Source organism: Perissodus microlepis, chromosome 10, assembly GCF_051167445.1.
Source record: "Perissodus microlepis isolate ML-2025 ecotype Zambia chromosome 10, ASM5116744v1, whole genome shotgun sequence".
Taxonomy (NCBI): domain Eukaryota; kingdom Metazoa; phylum Chordata; class Actinopteri; order Cichliformes; family Cichlidae; genus Perissodus; species Perissodus microlepis.
This window is the reverse complement of record NC_140470.1, coordinates 4,490,291-4,511,150: the sequence shown is the minus strand read 5'-3', so window position 1 is coordinate 4,511,150 and position 20,860 is coordinate 4,490,291. Positions and strand designations below refer to the sequence as shown.

The 20,860-nt window shown below is 40.3% G+C and overlaps 1 protein-coding gene across 1 annotated transcript; it reads right to left on the bottom strand.

Moving 5' to 3' along the window:
* Positions 1 to 13: 13 nt before the first annotated feature.
* cfap58 (cilia and flagella associated protein 58) lies at positions 14 to 20,409 on the bottom strand. Its single transcript, XM_084941553.1, has 19 exons — positions 20,328 to 20,409; positions 18,614 to 18,883; positions 18,287 to 18,435; positions 18,048 to 18,198; positions 17,516 to 17,710; positions 15,800 to 15,937; positions 15,455 to 15,614; positions 14,730 to 14,812; positions 8,234 to 8,425; positions 7,983 to 8,144; positions 7,661 to 7,807; positions 6,115 to 6,255; positions 5,821 to 6,044; positions 5,371 to 5,479; positions 5,182 to 5,286; positions 4,869 to 4,988; positions 4,534 to 4,658; positions 4,337 to 4,436; positions 14 to 421 (listed from the first exon to the last, which is right to left on the bottom strand). Exons 1-19 carry the CDS (start codon positions 20,331 to 20,333, stop codon positions 14 to 16), a joined length of 2,985 nt encoding a protein of 994 aa, XP_084797679.1. The 5' UTR covers positions 20,334 to 20,409.
* Positions 20,410 to 20,860: the final 451 nt, after the last annotated feature.

Here is a 20,860-nt window from a genome sequence, read left to right as displayed (position 1 = left end):
GCGAGAGGAGAATTCAGGGAGGTGAAGTGTAGTGTGAGCTTTGGTCTGTATCCCTACCCTCACCCGTTAGCCCACAGACACCCTTATCTGTCCTCCTACAGCCCGTTGTTTTCCAATCAATAGGCAGCCAACCCAGCTCATTCAGAGCCTGCGCACTGCCAGGTCCTGTGACGATATCAGCTCTCCTCACCCTCCCTCTCCCCACGCTTGCTTCCCTCACTAACCTCTCTTTCTCTCTTTGTCCCAGCCCCTTCCTGCTCTCCCTGCCTGCCAGCATTAATTCCCTAATATTCATGAAGTAGGAAGGAGGGGAGGCAAGGGGCTTTGGTAGGAGATGATGCTTGTAGCGAGGTAGCTCACTGTGTACACAGAGTGTGAGCATCTTTTCTTTTGTTGTCTGCTTTGACATTCTGCCATAGACCTGAACACACAGAGAGGAAAATATAGCTTAAAATGAATTTTTCCTACATATGTGTGTCTGTTTATAGATATATACATATATACGAAAAACATCTTAAAAACATGCTTTGTTTTTTAAATGATGATGGAAATGCAAAGGAAAATGCAGAGATAGACACAAGGTAATGATTCATATACTGGAATATAAACCAGTAGCACTCTTAGGTTTTCTCATGTATATTCTCACATATACAAGTCAGATTTATCTTCAGTCCCCTTTTGAGTTGTTCCAAAAGTAAGAGTCACGATGTAAAGATTTGGGGGAAACAATCTGCCTGTTAAAATATGAATCTATCTTTGAGTAGCTCAGGGTTTCACAAGGATTTCTGCATATGTTTAAATTATGGTACACATATCTTTTTGGGTTTGTAAGTCTGCCTGAACACAAGAAGGCAAGAATACTGAGATAAACTAGGAAGCTCAAAGAAACCTGGTTCACAACTTGCCTATCTCCAAAAAGTTTACATAGCATTCCAAAAAGTTGGAATACTATGTAAGACGCAAACAAAAACAAGATTTACAAATCTGTTAAACCCAAACCCGTTTACTTTAGAACACAGAAAACATGAAATGTTTGAACCGAGAGATTTTACTGTTTGTTACTATTAGCTCATTAGCAAGTGGTGCTAAAAAGAAACAGCTTTGTAACTAGATGAGTTAATAACATGTAACATGACTGGGTATAATCTACAAAATGCATCTACAAAATGTTGAAAAATTTCAGAATAAGAAGTCAAATGTGAACAGGATCCAGAAACCATCTTCTCCCAGCCAAAGTTTATTTAAAAAAGAAACTTAAAATGACCTCATGTTTTTCCTTAAAGGATGCATTTTCTCATATTTGGCAGCAGTAATAAACAATGTGATGCCTTTTTCATCCAAGCCTCTGATTTAAATCCAGTTAATCCCTACTTTCGACTCTGTGGTCAAGGTTTAGACCTTTCAGAAAGGTCCATCTGGGCCAGTATGAACATGTGCACTCACGTAACAGTTTGTATGTTACTGTCACACTCTGATGCTCAAGTTTCCAAATATCAAAACAAGATCTTCACTTCGGCCAGGAACATCCAGCTCTGAGCAATACATTAGAGGACTAGACTTATTAAAGGTTTCACAGAAAATTAGCAACCAGAGAGAGTTCTGTGCATGCTCTGTGTGTTTTCCCACTTATTTTAAACAGTGATGCTGTGACATTATTTGGACATTTTTTCTGCAACCCAGCACTTCATGAATATTTTCATTTTGTATTTGGTGACGACCATACAAATGAAAAAAAATGTTAATGAATAATATCCTAGAACTGAAACTGGCAGCTTCAGCAGTCACAGGCAGAGGAGTGTTGCGTCATTGACGTCATTACATAGGAGGTGCTGCCCTGGCCTGCTCACAGGCGTGCAGTGTAAAATCAGCATGCGCACTGCAACAAGCCAACAAAAGCCTGCACACACCATCTTCATTAGCCTGCGTGAGCAGCTGCTTCTTCAAGCGAAAAAGAGAAAAAAAGGAAGAAAGGAGACATGTCCTGTCAGAGGCCTCGCATTACTACAGCAACACAGCTCACACAGTCCAGACTGGTTGCCATGGTTATACTGTAACAGCACTGGAAGAGGAATAACTCCATAACAAGATATATATATATATATATATATATATATATGCTAAACAAGGGTGGAGGAATTTGTGTGCAAATAGTCATGAACTACTACACAAATAAAAGTATTTTATTTGAAAATGGGGATAATAAATGCACAATGTATAAAAGAGTGTGTATTCCTGTGTTATTCCACGTAAACATGTTGCTATCACGCCTCAGTGATGAGCACACCTTCAACCCACGAAGAATCGTCAACAAACAGCTGTAGCTTTCACAGGACTTTCACACGAACTCAGTTAAATTATCATGACTTGCTGCACACTGTGTGCCCAAGCTGCTATAAAAATGTACTGATTATTTATTTTAGGGCCACATGTAATACTGTCCCACCAGAAAACGTCTGTTTCTTTAAAGGGTTCCACCTATAATTGTGCTCACACTTATAATGATCACATGGTATCATTTGGGTTGCTGTGCTGAAAACAAATACATGTATGTTCTACTTATAATAGATTTTTTCTTCTGATAAGGCATGAGCCAATGAGGTGGTATGTTTTTTCGCTTGTTTGTTAGTAGGATTATATGTAACCACCAAGCCAAATTTTAGGAAACTTGGTGGAGAGTAGGAGCATGGGAAATGGAACAATGTTACATTTTGGTCCAGAACCAGATCACAGTCTTTAAAATAGCTTATTCACAGACGGAGGATCGTCTGTGAATAAGATATATATATATATATATATATATATATATATATATATATAAAATGCCTATCCTGAGTGTCCTTCTAGTTTAAATATATATTTTCTTTTATTCCTGGCAAAGAAAACTATAAAATCATGTCTAAGTAATTTGGTAGATGGAATGCACTGTGGTGAGTATTTTGCTGACATCTTGTGGAGATGACAGGGGTATCATATCAACTTTTCTCACGTTTTATAACTGAATGATCCGAGGTAACAAAATAAATAAATAAAAAATACAGACAGAAGTACAGATACTTGTGTTAAAAAATACTCTAGTAAAAGTTGAAATACTTTTTTACTCAAGTAAAAGTGAAAAAGTACAGACTCTGAAATGTACTCAAAGTAGAAACAGGCAACAGTTAAAGTATTTTCTGTTGCCTACATGGAAGAGGATGACTTCACACCTAAACAGAAAAATGAGTACAGTCTGGGGTTACAGTGGGATTTGGCAACACTGAGATCTGTAGCTTTTAATATCAGGTATGACAACGCGATAAAAGTCTTTTTTTTTATTAAATCTCATGAAAATAGGCTTCCAGTACAATATTCTGAACAGATTCAGAACACCACATTTGACAAATTTTTTAATGCTTGTATTGTTAAACAGAATGTGAAGTCTTATTAAAATGCTTTAGATGGCAATAAACTAATGCAAACTAGAAACAAAAACTGCTGCAGAGTGAATGTGTGAAAGATGGAGGTTTGAACGAAAGAAAGCATTTATATTAAAACATTTTATATGTATGCAAGTTCCTTTACAGACAGATCAGTCAACATCTGGTTAACATAGATCTATGGCAGAGCCCAGAAAGATCAAGACTCAGAATAGCAGAACATTTAACAATCATGAACTCTATTAGATAGCACACACATCAGAACACTGAAAAACACATGAGTAATGTTCACATTATTCTCTTATGTTAAAAATGAAGAAACTAAATGTTTTACTGCCTGAACAATCTGTAGTGGTTGATGTATAGTTTAATGGTCAAATGGAGAAGCAGTGAAGCCCAGATGGAGCTGTGCTGATGCTGTGGCTGTAAAAACTGAACACACAGGATTCTTTATTCTTTTCCATTCATACAACCATGTACAAATTGTTAGATTGGATCATTATATCCATCAGATATTATTGGGAGGTATAGTGTGCTTCATAAATAAACCCTAAAGTCGTTTGGTGCCCATCAACCATCAGAACCATACTGCTATTTCTAATCTGCGTACAAATATTCTTTCATACCTATATTGCTCTTTTAAGATTTGCATAATCACTCTTATTAAACAAAGCACAATATAAATAAATCCATGCTGGTGTACTGTAGAGCCAAGCTCTTAAAGACCTCAGTACAGGTTTTGCTGGAATTTTGCCAAAGATTTACACACATCAAAAATACTATATTAGAACATAAAACTGAAAGCAACAAATGGTCAACCTTATGCTACTGAGGTCATGGACAGGTGCGAGGTCATGTCATGATTTGTGAACTATTCATTTTGAATGTTTTAAAATATATCAGGTTTTAAATTATCTTCTTACAGGGTTATCAACTCTGAAACCTCCTCCTGTAAAATGGGGTTTGCTGCTCAGCTGAGGCAGAAGCTCCGGGTGCTCCACCTTGATCTTTGTCCTCTGCTCACTGAGGAGACACACAGTGAACGAAAGGATGAGCAGCTGAACGTTTTCTCAGTGCGTTATATACTGGAGCTTTTAATTAGAACAAAGATCAGCCTCACCTTTGGAGCTTTTTCTCACTTAGGTACTTCTTCGTAACGTTTGCTAGCTCCGTGGCCAGTCTTTGATTCTCACTTTTATACTCATTCATCTTCGAGTCAAGCATCCTCAACTCTGCTATCAGTGCCTGAAAAATTAGATGGAAAAACATCTTTTTGTCAGAGATGTGAGAAACCAGTGCCATCTGTCTAAAATAGATATTAAAAAATACTGTCTTTCATGTTGGTGCCATTTTTTTTTTGTTTAAAACAATATATATTATTTTATTGAAGTCATTATTTATATCAAAAAGTAAACGCAAACAAATGATACAAATCTGGAATTTTCTGCACAAGACCTTGAGCTTTTTGGTTCTGTCTCGGATGGTCCACTGACACTGCTGGAGCTGCTCGGCTGCCTCAGGACCTGGCTGCCGGGCCAGAATGTGCTTTAGCTCCACATACAGCTTCTCCTTTTCCTTCATGGTAAAATTAAAAGAAAGGAAGTTATGGGTAAAGTACATGGCTTAAAAGAAGACCATGCATCTGTGAGTCACACTTATTTTTATGAGTAAACTTGAAAAGACTAATGATCCAAAGAGGCTTGTGCAGGTACAAATCGAAGATCATTAGTTAGATCAGTTAGTTTAAAACAAGTGTTCAGGTGTTCACCTGCAAGAAGAGCTCACGTTCCTCAAGGTCTTGGGTTTTGGCGATCAGGCGCTTTTGTAAGGACTGAATCTTACGGATGAGCTCGTATTTACCAGGGTCACTCCCCTGCAAGTCAGTCATTTAGAACATGTGAAAAAGAAAAGCTAGTGCTATGAAAGTTTCAAGCTAACACAAGGATAAATCATTCACCTCTAGTCGCCTCCATCTGTGAATATTTATCGGCTTCAGTTGCTCCTCAAGCACGCTGTTCCTTGCTCTCTCTCTGAGCAGCTGCCTCTGCAGATGAAACAGCTCTTGCCTAAAATACAGGATTACATATTAACATAATTTCCATTTAAATTCCATCAAACTGGAGGCAAAAACAACAACTTCACTCTATTAATTAAGAGTTTAAAAATGAATCCATTGTGAAAATATCACAAGAAATACTGGAATTTTTTAAAGGATCTATGTGAAATAATTTACTGTTTGACAGCAGCGATTCCTACCTAACAATCTTTCCATCTCACTCCTTTTGGCTCTTTTACTCTAAATACTGCTCTCTGCGGGTCCCCTCATTCCTTTTCCTTTTTGTGCTCAATGCTTGTATCTTGCCTTCCTTCTCCTTCTTCACTATTGGCCACAAATGCCTCCCTTTACCTCAGCTCCTCTGTGTTGGGCAAAGTCTTGTCAAGGATGCTTTTCTTGCGTCTGAGCCTCTTGATCTCCAGCTTGAGCAGGCGGATGTCTTCGATCCTCTGCTTGTAGTGAAAGTCCCCCTTGCTTAGGATTGACTGCTGGATTCTGATCTTCTCATACAACAGTGTACGCTCGTCATTGCTACGCAGCAGCTGCTTGCCCAGGCTGTCCCGCTCTCTGATCACCTTGAGAGAACACATAATCAGAATCTTTTTCTCTGTCTCTCTCTACCCGTCTATGTTTCTCCTTCTTTACCTGTTCCAGTTGTTTCTTCTGTTGGGTCTGCTCAGCATCAGCATCCGATATTATCTTCTGCAGTTTTTGCTGCTCTGTTTTCTGGCTGTCTACACACTGCTTTGTTTCTTCCAGCTGGAGCTTGATCAGCTGCAGTTCTGCCTGTAGGAAATGCAGGAAATTTAGATAGGAGCAAACATGGATTTAATTCAGTTCAAGACAATTTTATCTATATACCACCAATTCATAATTGCGATCACCCCATTTACATGTATATATTGAAATCTGTCAGTTACTCACTGGAGTAATTCAAATCACTCCAGTGGTTTAATACCTGTGGGTGAAAGCCATCTCCTGTAATGAAATTTATTCTCTAGTGCTGTGTAGTGGATCATTATAAAATTAAAGGCAATCAAAAAAATAGGTGAACAAGACAGAATTTTCAGGAAATACTGTTCAGCCTGAAATGTCAACACAAGTGATTAAAAGTGATGCCAACTGAGTCTAATAAAAAGGCTATATCACTATATCAGATATAAAATCTCTCAATTTAGCAATATGTGTTTTTATATTACCAATGTTTAGAATTATGATTTATTAAATGAACTTCAGAGATGCTGTGATCCCGAACATTGCAAGAGTTAAAGTAGAAACTGTTTGGTGAGAAGGCGAAAAAGTGGACAGAGGAGTGGGGACCATTTCTTAATAAACTTTCCCCACTGTGATTGGTTGGCTACATTCTTTTTAAAATGCCAATCCCAGTATTGAAGTGGTATTTTTCACAGGGTATTTAAGGTACTCTCTGTTGTCACTCTGCTCTACTCTGCACTGTCTCACAGCAAACATCATTATTTACATTAGCGGTCTAGTATAAGTGCAGACAGATTCACGGCTTCTTATTAAGTCTCCCTCGCATCTTTTATTCACCCAATTACGATTTCCACTGATGTCATGGATGATAAACAAAAGACACAGAGGGAATTATTCCACTGCAACGCCACTGTACCCTAAATGCAACATGAGAGGAAGCTCAAAATGTCAAGAGTAGTGCAACAAACAGCAGCTGAAGCACGTGAAAAACAACCGTTTTCAAACCTCCCCCCAAAAAAGAAACAGTAAAAACAACAGAGAGAAAATCAACCATTCACGCTCCCATCCACGTGTATGGTAAACATGGAAGCACCACCCAAACAGTCACAGGGAGAAACTCCACACAGTTGGTGTAAACCCAGGATCTTCTAGCTTGGAAGTGACTGTGTTAACCAACTGAAGTAATAAGCATTTTCTAGTGAAACACTGCCCTCTACTGGTGAAAGTTTTAGTTACATTTTGCAGAAGGCATTTTGTACTATTTAATAAAAGCATTTATAAAGAAGAATTTAAATCAATTAAATCAATTTTAGAAAACTGTGCAATACAGGCAAAACCATCCAGAATGGCAATGGTGGGATTCAAATGAATATATATTTTCACAAGAGTCAAGTTACTGAAAAGGCAAATCAGCAGATAAATAAGGACGAGGTCAGACCCACACTCCATCATGAACCGCTGTGGAACCTTTCTGTACCTTGAGGGTCTCGTTTTCTTTCTCTAAGCGTTTGTGCTCCTGTTGATCCTTGGCAAGGGCCAGCTCTTTCACACTGATCTCATCTCTGAGTCGGGTGACCTGGTTGTTCATGGTCTTCATCTTCCTCTTCATCTCTGCAATCTCTTCCTAAGGGAGAAAGATAGAACACAATGACCACACAGAAAAGGGAAGAAGAGAAAAGATGAAGAGGAATTACAATATAAACATCTGTAAATATGGTGTGTTCAACCTTTCCCTGGTGTAATTAAGCTCTGCTGAGTGATGACACCAGCAGTAATTCGCATCACCACTTTGCTATTACCTGAGTTTCAATGAGGTTTTTGCTGTAGAGGTTCCTTTCAGACACGACAGTCTCCAGCAAGTTCTCGTGCTGTTTGAGCTTGCACGCAGCCTCAGTGACCTTCTTCTTCCAGTCAAATATCTCTGTCTCTCTAACTTCTACATCATTCATTTTTTGTTGTACCTGTGGAAAGAAGATAAGTCCCATTTGTAAAAAAAAAAAAAAAAATGAACAAGCTAATCCAGGAGACTAGCTCCTCCTGCATGACCTGCCTTCTGTATGAGGTTGCTGGTCTCGTTGATGTAGCGGTCACGCTCTTTCTCCAGCTGCTGGATGATTTTGCGCTGCTTCTGGGCCTCCAGGCGGTAGCCGCTGATCTCGTGCTCCAACGTTTTCTTGTCCTGCTCAAGGAGCTTGACAAGGTTTTGCTGCTTCTCAGTTGACTGCACAGCTTTGATTAAGTTCTGTTCATGGGAATACAAGCATAAAAACAGTAAGCATTAACATAGGCTCCAGCTGCTGAGGACCAAAAAGAAGACACACTCATTTAGTACTGTTATACAGAAACAACTGGTTACTGAATATGAAGAGTGATTGAGGCAAGTACCCTGTAGACCTCTTCTATATCAGTTAATCATAATCACACATTTATCACAACAAAAAATAAATAACAAAAATTCTGAATTAAAAACTGAGAAGTTTAACTATTTTTTTAAACATATGTTCTTGAGTTTGATGTCAGCCTGTGTGTACACAGTCAACAATGTGGAAACCAGTACTGAATCTCTTCTGGTATTACAAACAAAATGATTTTGTGTATTAATGTCTGCATGAAAAATAACATCAATATCGAGTATGTTTTGTCACCAGATTAAAAAACACAAGGTAAAACCCCTCCATCCATAGAAAAAAGAGATATAAACAACATCCAGAATCACTACTAAGCTCCCAGAGCACAAAATCTTTTAAAACTGGCCTGTGATCTGAATACTCGGATGCCACATCCTCAACAGCGATCATCCAGCTTAAAGCTTTCTTCTTGGTAGAGAAAAAAAATACATCCATGAAAACCCTTCATGATTCTGATCCAACCACAGAAGCACCACAATTCAGGGTACTCTTAGTGCTGGTTCTTAGCCTGGATTAATGGGGAGGGTTGTGTGAGAAAAGGCATCTGGTGTAAAAACTTTCTCAAATATATATGTGTGTCATCGGGAATGAGATTTCCACACTGGATCGCTCAGGGCCCAGGTTAACAATAAACCGCCTCGGGTGCTGTTGGGCAGTGCCGATGGAAACTGTGCTACTCTTGGCTGAAGACAAAGCGGGAGGAGGGGGACAAGGTGTGTTAGGAGGCAACGAGAGAGAAGGGAAGTCAGGAGTGTTGAGGTGAGAGTGGGATTTTAAATATAAAGATTATGACTGATAAAGGGAGAGAGAACAAAGGCTGATTTAAGGCAGGGATCTCCAACTTCAGTCTTTGAGAGCTACTGTCCTGCAGCTTTTAGATGCATTCTTGTTCCAACATACCTGAATCAAATTACAGTTTTTCTCAAATGCTAAAACACATGTCACAAACGTTACCACCAGGTCCCCCAATGTCCAAACACAACACCCTTTTCTAAAGCTACATAAACACAACCACACCTTCCCACTGCAAAACTCAAACTTTCACACCAAAAGAGCAGCTAGAAGCTTTCAAAAATGTAAACACTATACACATCATTACACACTACAGCAAAACAATTGAAAACACAATGCTCAATTTGTGAGAAGGTTCTTTGTTTCATAACTGCCAATGCATATTTTTAGAAACTACACAGTAACGGATCGTCATAGATCTCTGCAGAGGATTAGGCATTTAGATTTGTGAGTTTCATATGAAGAGTATAAATCTATAAAAAATCCTGCATGTACGTACACTACTGTAACACAACTCAATGCAAAAACAGAATCTATTGCACACAACAGTACTCTTGAAAACATGATCAGGGTGTGAAGTCTTTTTTATTGTCTACACGGTCTTTTTACAGTATTACACAGTCACTGTGCGGCATCATGTCGCCGAGCTGCATTGGGCCACATCACCTCATCCACATCACAGGCTATATTGTCCCTTGCTAGGCACTGCGGGAAAAACGCCCTGGAATGGCGAATCCATCCCTGGAAGGCCTCCACTGGGATGTCAGCACAGGCCAGCTCCATTGCCCGTACGAGGTTCTCTCTTGTGTATGGCTGTCTGTCATACACCTTCCATCTCCATGATGAGAAGAACTCCTCTATAGGGTTCAGGAAAGGGGAGTAGGGTGGCAGACAGACGTTTAAAAAGTGGTCACTGTTGGTGGTGAACCACTCTCTGATTTGGTGTGTTTTGTGGAAGCGGACGTTGTCCCAAATGATCACATACATGTGATGTGCTAGCCTAGGATGGTGTTGTTGACGGTCCAGGAGGATGTCTTTTAGCTCCTCTAGGAAGGTGAGGAGACGTTGGGTGTTGTAAGACCCAAGGACAGCATGCCGGTGGACAAGCCCCTCCGTACCCATAGCTGCACAAAGAGTAATATTACCCCCCCGTTGGCCAGGAACCTCAGTGATGGCTCTTTGGCCAATGATGTTACGGCCTCTTCGCCTTCGTTTCTGGAGGTTGAAGCCAGCCTCATCCAGGAAGAGGTACTCATGGGGTCTGGCCATCGCGTCCAACTGCATTATCCTCTGTGAACATGGAAAAGCGTACAGGTGTTCAGAACGGTCAATCAGGTAGCACAGTATTGTCCAGAAGTAATGTAGGCCACTAAGCAACACAGTATGTCCACTAACTGTACTGTGGACATGGATGTATACGTACTTGCACATACTCGTAACGTTGTTCTATGTGTCGCGCAGAGTTGCGCTCAAAGGGAACCCTGTAGACCTGTTTCATCCTCATCTGTTGGCGCCGGAGAACTCGGTCTATTGTGGACACGCTGACAGCATCAATGTTCTCAAAGTTTACATTATCTGCAATGACTTTGTCTCTGATCTCTCGGAGTCTAATGCAGTTGTTCTCACGGACCATATCTGCAATGAGGGTTTCTTGTGCCGCTGTGAATATGGCAACCCTCCCACCTCTATGTGGCATCCTTTCAGCTCTAAAGAAAGAAACATGTGTTGTCAATTGACTGATTTATATGTAAAACTACATGTAAAGTAACAGACCACTTTCACAGGCCTGTAAAACTGTAGTGTGACAAAGAAAGCAATAGCGTACTATACCTGTTGTGTTGTCTAAATGCCTTGATAATGGTGGCCACGGTGAACCTACTCAGGTTTGGATGTACTCTTCGTCCCGCTTCAGCCATTGTCATGCCATGGCCAATGACATGATCAATTACTGTTGCTCGCATATCATCTGTTATGATGGTGCGAGGTTGTCTTCTTCTCCCACCTGGACCTTCTCTCTCTTGTTGGCCTCCTTCTCTTCCTCCTCTACTCCGAACTCCTCTTCTTCTTAGGCCTTCACCTCTTCCTCCTCTGATCTCAACCCCTCTTCCTCTTTGGCCTGCAGCTCTTCTCCTTCCGCACGCTCGAATGCCTTCATCCATTGTGATTGTTTGGCATCTTCACCAAACTATGCTTTTATAGGTGGGGTCACATCATTAGCAACAGGTGTCTTCAATTTTGAGTCGCTGTGTGTAGTGACTGACGCCAGGTGTGTTCCCTGTGTTCAAAGATTGGTGACTGTGGCAAGCATTTTGCATCACATGGGCTTTCATTTGAGAATATGAGCAGAGTTGTTTTGCAACATGTGTTTTAGCAAGGAAAAATGTGTTTAGATTTATGAGTACAGAGGGTTGTGTTTTGTGAATTGTGTCTTCATGTGACATGTGTTTATGGTACTGGAATATGGTGGCTACATTTAGTAAATGTGTTTAGACTACTGGTCATTTGGGTTACAGGATTGGCTTTTGTGTTTTAACATTTGAGAAAAACTGTAATGGCTTGTTTCCAGACCTTTGCCAAACTGGAAGACATGCTGAAGAGTTCATTCAACCATTTGATTCAGCTGTGTTAGAATAGGGATGCTAGGGATCAAAAAGCTGCAGGGCAGGAGCTCTCGAGGACTAGAGTTGCATCCTCACACAATAACCTGAGATAGGGTATTGTGTGTGGATGAAACTGTCGCACCATGATGTAGATAGGAAACAAAATGGAGTAGGGGTAATCTTGAAGGGTGAGCATGGTGGAGGTAAAGAGAGTGTCAGAGACGGCGATGTGAAGCTGGAAAGCGAAGGGGCGATGTTCAATGTTGTCAGTGCGTATCCTTATTTAGAGGAGAAAGAGTAATTCTGGAAGACTAGGTGTATGACCAAGAAAAAGGTAGCACAGGCAAAGAAAACGGCTTATAATGGGTTGTATCTTTGGATATATGAGGATATCTAGGAAAGAGGGCAGTCTAATGTTTAACCAGATTGTTTACCACAATTTTAGTGAGTGAGAAAATGCCCGAGAAATGAAGAAGTGTACTAAAACCAATATTCAAGCACAACGGTGGTATGCTGAGCTGTAGTAACTACACGGAGCTAAAGCTCTGACCACCTTCTCATTTGCAGTGTTAATGAACAGGTTGACAGATGAGGTCAGGCAGAAATGTTTTGTGCACTATGATGTCATGATCTGGCAGTAGATGGAAGAGAGATGGAGGTATGCTCTGGAGAGAAGAGGAATGAAAGTCAGTAGAAGCAGACAGAATTAGTGTGTAAAAGTGCAAATACAACAGAAGGTGCACATGTTAAAAAACCTGGGGCCAAATGTCCAAAGCAATGAACAAGAGAAGTGAAAAACTCGGGGTGTTAAACAGGACTTCAGTCCAGACCTTTTGCACATTGATAACATAAGGACACACCAACCAGCTGAGTAGTTGAAATCCTATGCGAACTGGCAAGCATTTCAATATTGGCCTCATCAGTTCCCAAACACTTACAGAGCCTACCTACCTACATAACAAAATTAGATTTGTTAAAAGGGTACTGGCAGGTTCCTTTAACTAGTAGAGCCTCTAATATTTCAGCTTTTGTTACTCCAGACCAGTAATGGCATTTGGTATGCGAAATGCACCAGCCACTTTCAAACGACTTATAAACTCTGTGTTAGCAGGCATTAAAAACTGTAACGTGTATTTGGATGATATCGTGATATATTCGTTGTGCTGGACTGAGCACATTAGCACACTGAGGAATGTTTTTGGTCATTTAGCCCAGGCTTCCCTAACCTTGAACCTGGCAAAATGTGAATTTGCCAAGGCAGTAGTGACATACCTTGGCAAGCAACTGGGACACTGCCAGGTGTGCCCCGTAAATGCGAAGGTGGAAGCTGTCCTGAGCTACCCTGTGTCCACCACAACACGGGAGCTCAGGCGCTTCTTGGGTCTAGTGGGCTACTACAGATGTTTCTGCTGGAATTTTTCGACAGTAGTGGCTCCTTTGACTCGTTTGTGCACTCCAAAAGAACCCTTCAATCACAACCAGAGATTGTGATTGATTGATGAGGTGGGCGTTGCTTGCTCAAGAGTACAACGTAGACATCAGACATAAGAGAGGTATGGACAATGTGGTAGCTGGTGCACTGTCCAGGACGCAGTGTTAAACTCCCTAACGAACACGGTGGTATGTGTTAAAAGTATGTCTGTTTTATTTTATGTAATATTTTATATGGGGGGTGTTACGGTCGCTGACCTCTAGTGGCTCTCCCTATGTGAGAGAGAGCCTTTTCTCCCTCTCCTGTGTTCCAGGTCTGCCTCATGAGCTGCAGCTGAGGTGTGTTACAGCTTGTCAGCCAGGGCATATAGACTGCCATCTCAAACCACCACACCTTGTCTTCTTCCCCCTTTTTGCCTAAGCTGTGAGCTGCAGTGGTTTGGGCAGCAAGCTGCAGCTGTGTGTGTGAGAATTTACAACTTTGATGTAACCTTGGTGTTTTTTTTTTTTCTTGTGAGAATCTCGTGAGTAAGGGTGTGCCTTTACTAAGATAACTGTGAACCACAGTGGAAGCAGGTAGGGGTTCTCTGCCATTTTTGTTTCAATCATTTTCTCCTGTTTTGTGGCCAGTCAGGGAGCACAGCTAATGTATTTCAATGTTTATTTTTGTTTTTCGATAGAAAGATCTGTTTGGTTTTAGTTAGAAAGGGGGTGTTTTGTTTGTTGTTTTGGCCTTGGAGACCCTGACGAACAGAGCTTCTAAGTGGGGTTTTAAGTGGGTTTTAAGTCTCTGTAGTTTTTAAGTGGGGCGTAACATGCTCATAAAAGAACGGGTGAGATGACTCAGCAGCTTTCAATTTGTGTCAAAAGTGCAGAACTCAAACTATATCATCGTAGTTTTAATCCTAACAGTGTAGTTAAGTGGACTTGAAGTTTTCATACATATAAGCCTTAGACCACAAAAATAGATTAAAGCCAACAAAATACCCATGCTTATGTACTGGACACACCTCACTGTAAATGACCGTGAACCATAGTAAAAAGCACAAAAGCAAACATGTTCTGTTATATAGTAAATCATCTCAATACATATTTGGGGTTCAGGTATTTGTTTTATTCTGATATTGCAAAGGAGCATTTGCTAGCAATGGTTTATGCTGCTCTCCCGAAGTGCAGGGATGATTATACAGTATTATAATTATGACCTCCGAGGGGTAAAAAGGTTACGTTGTAATCAGATTCAAAATGAGCACATCCTATAAAATGCCCAGCTTGGTTGATAGTGTGTCACAGCACTATAAGCTATAACGGATACCTTATTTAAGATGTCTCTCTCTCGGATCAGCTCCTCTATGGCTTTCTTGTCAGCTTCTACTTGCTTCTGAGAAGATTCAAGGTCTGTAGAGGAAGAAGGGTGGTGATTACTAAATGATGTCTGCTGATGGTCAGTTGTGTTGAACATTTCAAAATTGACCATTTTTCTTCCATGAGTGTGGCGCTGTGTCATCTGAAGTCATTTCTCAGGCCTAGAAATTGCACTGAAAAATTACACTGCAATTTAGAAGGCTTTGTGGTGTCTCACTCATTAATGAAAATGACACAACTTAAACTTAATGAAGTAGATCAAACTAACACTTAGTGCTGCATCCCTCTACTCTGTTCTGATCAGGTGTTTGTGTGCATTTGTGCATTTCTAACAATCTTAACACTTTCTTACTTTTTGGCCTCATTATGTCAGCCACCAATACAATATGTATCCATGGCCACAAAAGAAACACGTTCTCCAAAATCCTTCAGAGGATTTTTTTCATTGCAGGATTTTGTTCGTAATACCAAAAAGCCACTTACATTCTGGCTTAGTGTTTTGTTTTTTGTTTTGTTTTTTTTGTTTTTTGTTTTTTTTAATCATAGTGATTACTGTCACTGCCTCAAAATTATATATTATTCAGTATACGCCTGTAAAATTTCTACTTCAAAGCTGCAGATGTCAGACGGTCATGTGCTTGAGTGTTTCATGAGTCATAAGGTAAGCGCCTTTACCTTTCTCCAGACCAGTGATCTGTGCTTTCAGGGTCTCCCGTTGCACATCCACATCAGCTTTCTGATCCTCTGTCTGGTGGAACTTCTTCTGGATGGCTTCTCTCATCTTTGTTTGTTTGGCAACTTCCTGACGCAAGTGACTCACCTCCTCCTCTCTCATCTGACCAGTGGGGGCAGCAGGGTGTTTGAAACATTACACACAGTGATGGAAGAGGGATATGGACAGCATATGTCATTGTACATGCAGGACACTGATGCTGACTACATTCTGATATGTCTTAATGAACTCTCTGAACAGTACCATGTTGTGACTGTTTAAGTGTACATTAGTGGACAACAGTGTACCTTAAGCTCATTTATATTCTGTTGATTTTGCAGGGAGAGGTGTTCTTTGGTTGATGACAGCTGCTCACACTCGTGCTGCAGCTTGGTGTTCTTCGTCTGCATCTGCTCCAACTCCTTGGTTGACTTTTCATTCAAAATCTGTTGCAGTTAGAGAACAAATATGTATTCTTTCTTTCAAATCAATTCAACTTTATTCACATATTGCCAAGTCACAAAACCCTGACCTTTAGGTAAGGACCCTAAAATACTAGAAAGAGGCCCTGAGTAAATGTGGTTATCCCAGCTGGACATTTGTCAAAGCTGGGAAGGCAGCTAAAGAAAGCTCCAGCCGATCCAGGAGGGAAGGACAACTGCTGCCTAAGAGAAAACCTGTAGTGATCCTGTACGTGTCAGGAGTATCGGAACAGTTGAGACACATTTTTTCTAAAGATTTTTCTCTGTAGTTTTTAAATCCCAAAACAAGGTGTGCCCAAAATTAGTCCACCCCAGGGATCGGGTCCCCCGACACAAACAGAATAACATAGTGTGAGCTGTTAAGTGCCAGGAGGATTGCCAGGATTTATACATCGGGGAAACCAAACAATTTCTGGTGAGGCGGATGGCACAACACAGAAGAGCTACCTCGTCAGGCCAGGACTCCGCAGTTTATTTACACCTACAGGCCAGTGGACACTCTCTTTCAATGATGAGGATGTACACATCCTGGACAGGGAGGAACGCTGGTTTGAGTGCAGAGTCAAGGAGGCCATTTACATGAAAAGGGAAAGACCATCTCTGAATCGAGGAGGGGGCCTAAGGGTACATCTGTCACCATCTTACAATGCTGTGATTGCAGCCATTCACCACCTCTGTGAATGGGACTCATGGCCATTGATCAATGATCAGTTTACCTTGATCAGTGTTTGTTGATCAATGTTCATGAGAATTTGCATATTAATGATCAAGGAACTGACCCCCAGCTCATTGTTCATTCTGTGGGTTAGCTTCAGTCATTATGCAAATGTACTGTTTATAAGATTGGGGAAACCTGCAGTCAGCTGAGACTGAAGAAGTCACTTGGATGAGTGAGGAAACGTTTCTCCCACTGAAAACGCTGCGTCCAGATGAACACAATCAACCTTTTGGGATTTACTTACCTCGATTATTGAGCATGCATCAACACAATACTAGAAAGAAGCTGTGTCACTACAACTCTGCTCTGCCACCTCCAGCTCAGTTTCCTGTTTTTTTTTTGTTTTTTTTTTAGTGGCAGCATCAAAACCATACAAAACCTCACTAAAAACCTGTGAAAATTCCCTTTCACTCGTGCTGCTGTCTTTCTATCCCAAATCACCCCTTGCACTTGTTTCCACCCACTCTGCCCTGACTGCACACTCTTCCTCACTTCTTTTTTGGACTGTCTGTTACTTTGTATGGAAGTAACAAGTATGGAAGTTTTGGAATTGAAATAGAGGAGCTAATTCGCTATACTTATTTGTAAAGGTAATTATTACAAATTCTTGTAAAGTAAGAAAAAGTACATTTTCGCAAGAATTTGAGGCATTTTTATTCTTTTAAGCACAACATCATCTAAATATGTAAAATACACAACATACAACTAACAAAAACGATTTATGCAATAATAACCTATGGTTTTAGCTGAGACAATAACTATAATAGCAGTTATTTTTGAACATGTCACACCAGAAAGATAATCCATCCCACTCCCTTGCTTACTTTTAGCTCTTTTAGCTGCTGCTCCAGTTTCTGCTGCTCCTCTTTAGCCTTTTGGCCTTGCAGATTCAGAACTTTGATTTCACCCATCCTGGCCTCCATATCGACATGCATCTGCTTTACCTCCTTATCCAGCTTTTCCTTCAGCCTCATCTCGCGGGAAATCTCATTCTGTTGCACCTGAAGCTCCTGTTGGAGCTGGGTTTAGACAGGAGACAAGCAGCAGTCTGGAGTTAGAGTGGAATTTTATTGTGTTTGTCAGAGTCAATGGTCATGCAATCCTACCTCGAGACCAAAACATGCTAATAGAAATTGCATGAAGTCATCTATAGAACCAGAAAATACTACATTACTGCATGTTTATGTGTACTGGGGTTTGTTGAGACAGGGGTAATACACTCAGGGGTAATACTGTGTCATATTTGAAAATTATTACAATTCATTTAAATATGTAATTACAGACACCCATTATTAAAAGAGTTTTAAATCGCTGATCCTTGCTGTGTGTTGCATTATTAGATACAAATGCTTTTACCTGTGAAATATTCTCCATGGCACGCTCTCGTTTGGCCTCTAGCTCTTGCTGGGTTGCAATGGCTTTGTTTAGTTTTTCTCTCAGACCCTCTGCTGTAGTCAGCAGCTTATCCCTCTCTTTGGTCAGCTCATCAATCATGTTAAATAGATCACTAAAAACCAAAAGAAAAAACACACAGACATGTTAAAAATGGTTTAATCCGACATCTGTACAGTCAAAAAAATGGGCCACAGACACACTTCTGTTCTTGGTCCCTGGAAAACCCAGTCTGAATTTCAGCCATTTTTGTTAGGTTGGAAACATCTTCTTGTAGTTTCCTGATTGTCTCTTTGTCCTTCTTCTCTTTATCATGAGCAGCATCAACCATTTTCCAGGCTTTATCCAGCTCCTACAATGTAAGCAAATTATTTTCTTTAGCAGAAGCTACATAATAAAGAAAACGTAAAAAAAACAAAAACATTTCTATACCCGTTACTTCATGATCAGAAAATTATTGGTATGGTCAAGCACCTAAATGAATAAGCTATTCTGCACTATGCTGTAGTTCTTGTGTTCGGGGCACATACCCTTTTTAGTGATGTTATTGTTGTTGCATCTTCCTGGGATAATTTCAGGGCTGCAGCCACCTTAGTTGAGGTGGACACAATCTCTGCATTCAGCTCCCTGCATTTAGACATTAGCCTTTTTTCGTTCTCTCTTGACTTCTTCAGCGCATGGATGAGCTTCTCATACTCCACCTGGATTTTGTCCATGCTCGCATCGCCAACCAGCTCACTGAGGACCACCTGAAACTCTGCCAAGGACTCAAAAGAGTCTTCTCCTGTTGACCCCGTCTCCTGGAAACACAGCAGGTAAACTGTAAGTCTATCAGTCAAATCAACTGTATTTAAAGCACATTTAAAACAATGTCATTTTATCAGACCAAATACAAATCATAAACCCTTTAACAAAAATCAAAGTAAACATCTATTTTAAAGCACATTTAAATAAAAAGACAAGCAAATCCTACAATAAAATTTTATTAAAAATTAAATTAACTATCTCGGTTAAGATTTGGATGGAATGCGTGAGCACCAATAAGAAAATCTGACTCGATAGAAAGAAACAAACAAACAAACAAGAGACTCCCTGACTAAAAGCAAGTGGAAATAATATTTCAGCTGTTGGAGGGCACTTTTTGTGGAAGGTCAGACTATTTCAGGGTCTGGGGGCAACAGCTGTGTCTTAAACCAATTCAGGACTTCTACAAAGCCACGCTGTTGTAATATATACAGCATTTTCTCATTGAAATATACAAGGCTTTCCCAGAAAAGACATTATCTGGATGACAGCATATGTTGCTCTCAAACGTGCATATACCTCTCAGCATTGATAATGCCTGTCCAGATGTGCAAGCTGCCAGTTCCACTATCACTAATGCATCTCCATAGTATCAGATATGCAGGCCTTTGAAGTGATAGCAAGAGGCCAGATGGTCCCTCTCTTCTTTATTCAAGACGAGGCAGTGTCTATGCACTTCCAACACTAGTTTCAAACTTTGATTCATCTGGCCACAGAACAGTTTTTCACTTTGCCTCAATCAATTTTAAATAAACTTTGGCAATTTATGCAAACTGTGTTCTCACACAGAGAAACGCTGCTGAGCCCATGCAATGATTTCCATGACAGAGTCCTGCTGTTTTTTAATGAAACACTGCTTGAATGACCAAAAACTGTCAGACTCCAATACTGGTTTTCAGTCTTGCACAGATATTTATCTTTACTTCTGAGAACTTCTGCTTCTCTAAGCTGCTCTTTTTATAGTCGGTCATATTACTGAACTGTTGCCAGTTCACTTAATTGCTTGCAAAAAATGTTCCCCATGCTGTTTCTTTTAAGTACCACTTACTTTTCCAGCCTTTTTTGCCCTGTTCCAGATTTTTTACGACTTGTTACTGTTATCAAATTCAAAATGATCTAATATTTTTCATGAAATAGTAAAATGTCTCGCGCTAAAAAAAAAAAACAGATATAGATACAGATATATTTTCTCTGTTCTGTTATAAATAAAATATGAGTGTATGAGATTTTTTACACAGACTCATGAGAACACTGAGACAATCCTTTCTACAACAGATGAGCCCACTACTTGCTTTATGCTATTATGAGCTAAGTCTAAAATGTCTCTCCTTAGCTTTAATGAAAAGTCAAACAATGACATTTTTCACACCTTAGTTAGCCGTTTAATAGCCAGTGTTCGTCTGTGATACTCTGACTAAACCATTTTCAAGACAAACTTACCTCCATGCTACCAACTCAAAGTCACTTTATATTTTCTGGGTAAAATTCCTTAGCATAGCACTAGGGTTTCTATCAACAGAGCTGTGTCATTGGTTGCTAAGCAACCGTGATCTCGCGAGAGGCATGGATCTCGGGGATTTACGAGGGAACGGAGCTTCCCTTAGTTTGTACACGCTTTTCTTTTCTGTCTTTATTAATCAGTTTTGATACATACCGTTTTTATGTCTCAGTGACCACAGATGTAGTGACCAATGGGTCACGTGAGTTGTCATTCTTTTCTAAGTTTGCACCATGGAGGAAAGTGAGCAAATGTTAGAGAGAATTTAAGAAGATGAAGTCTGACCGCATTCAGCACTTTTACATGCTGATTACAGTGCTCTCCTACGAAACAGGATTAGGGCCAGTGGGAAGAAAAAAAAAGTGGGGACGTTCTTTATTTGTCCCCCCAGAATTCTGAGCACACGTTGCTCAGCAGGACCGGTTTGCAGTAGAGGCTGATAGCTCAGTCCCCAACCGATCCAGAAATTTACAAC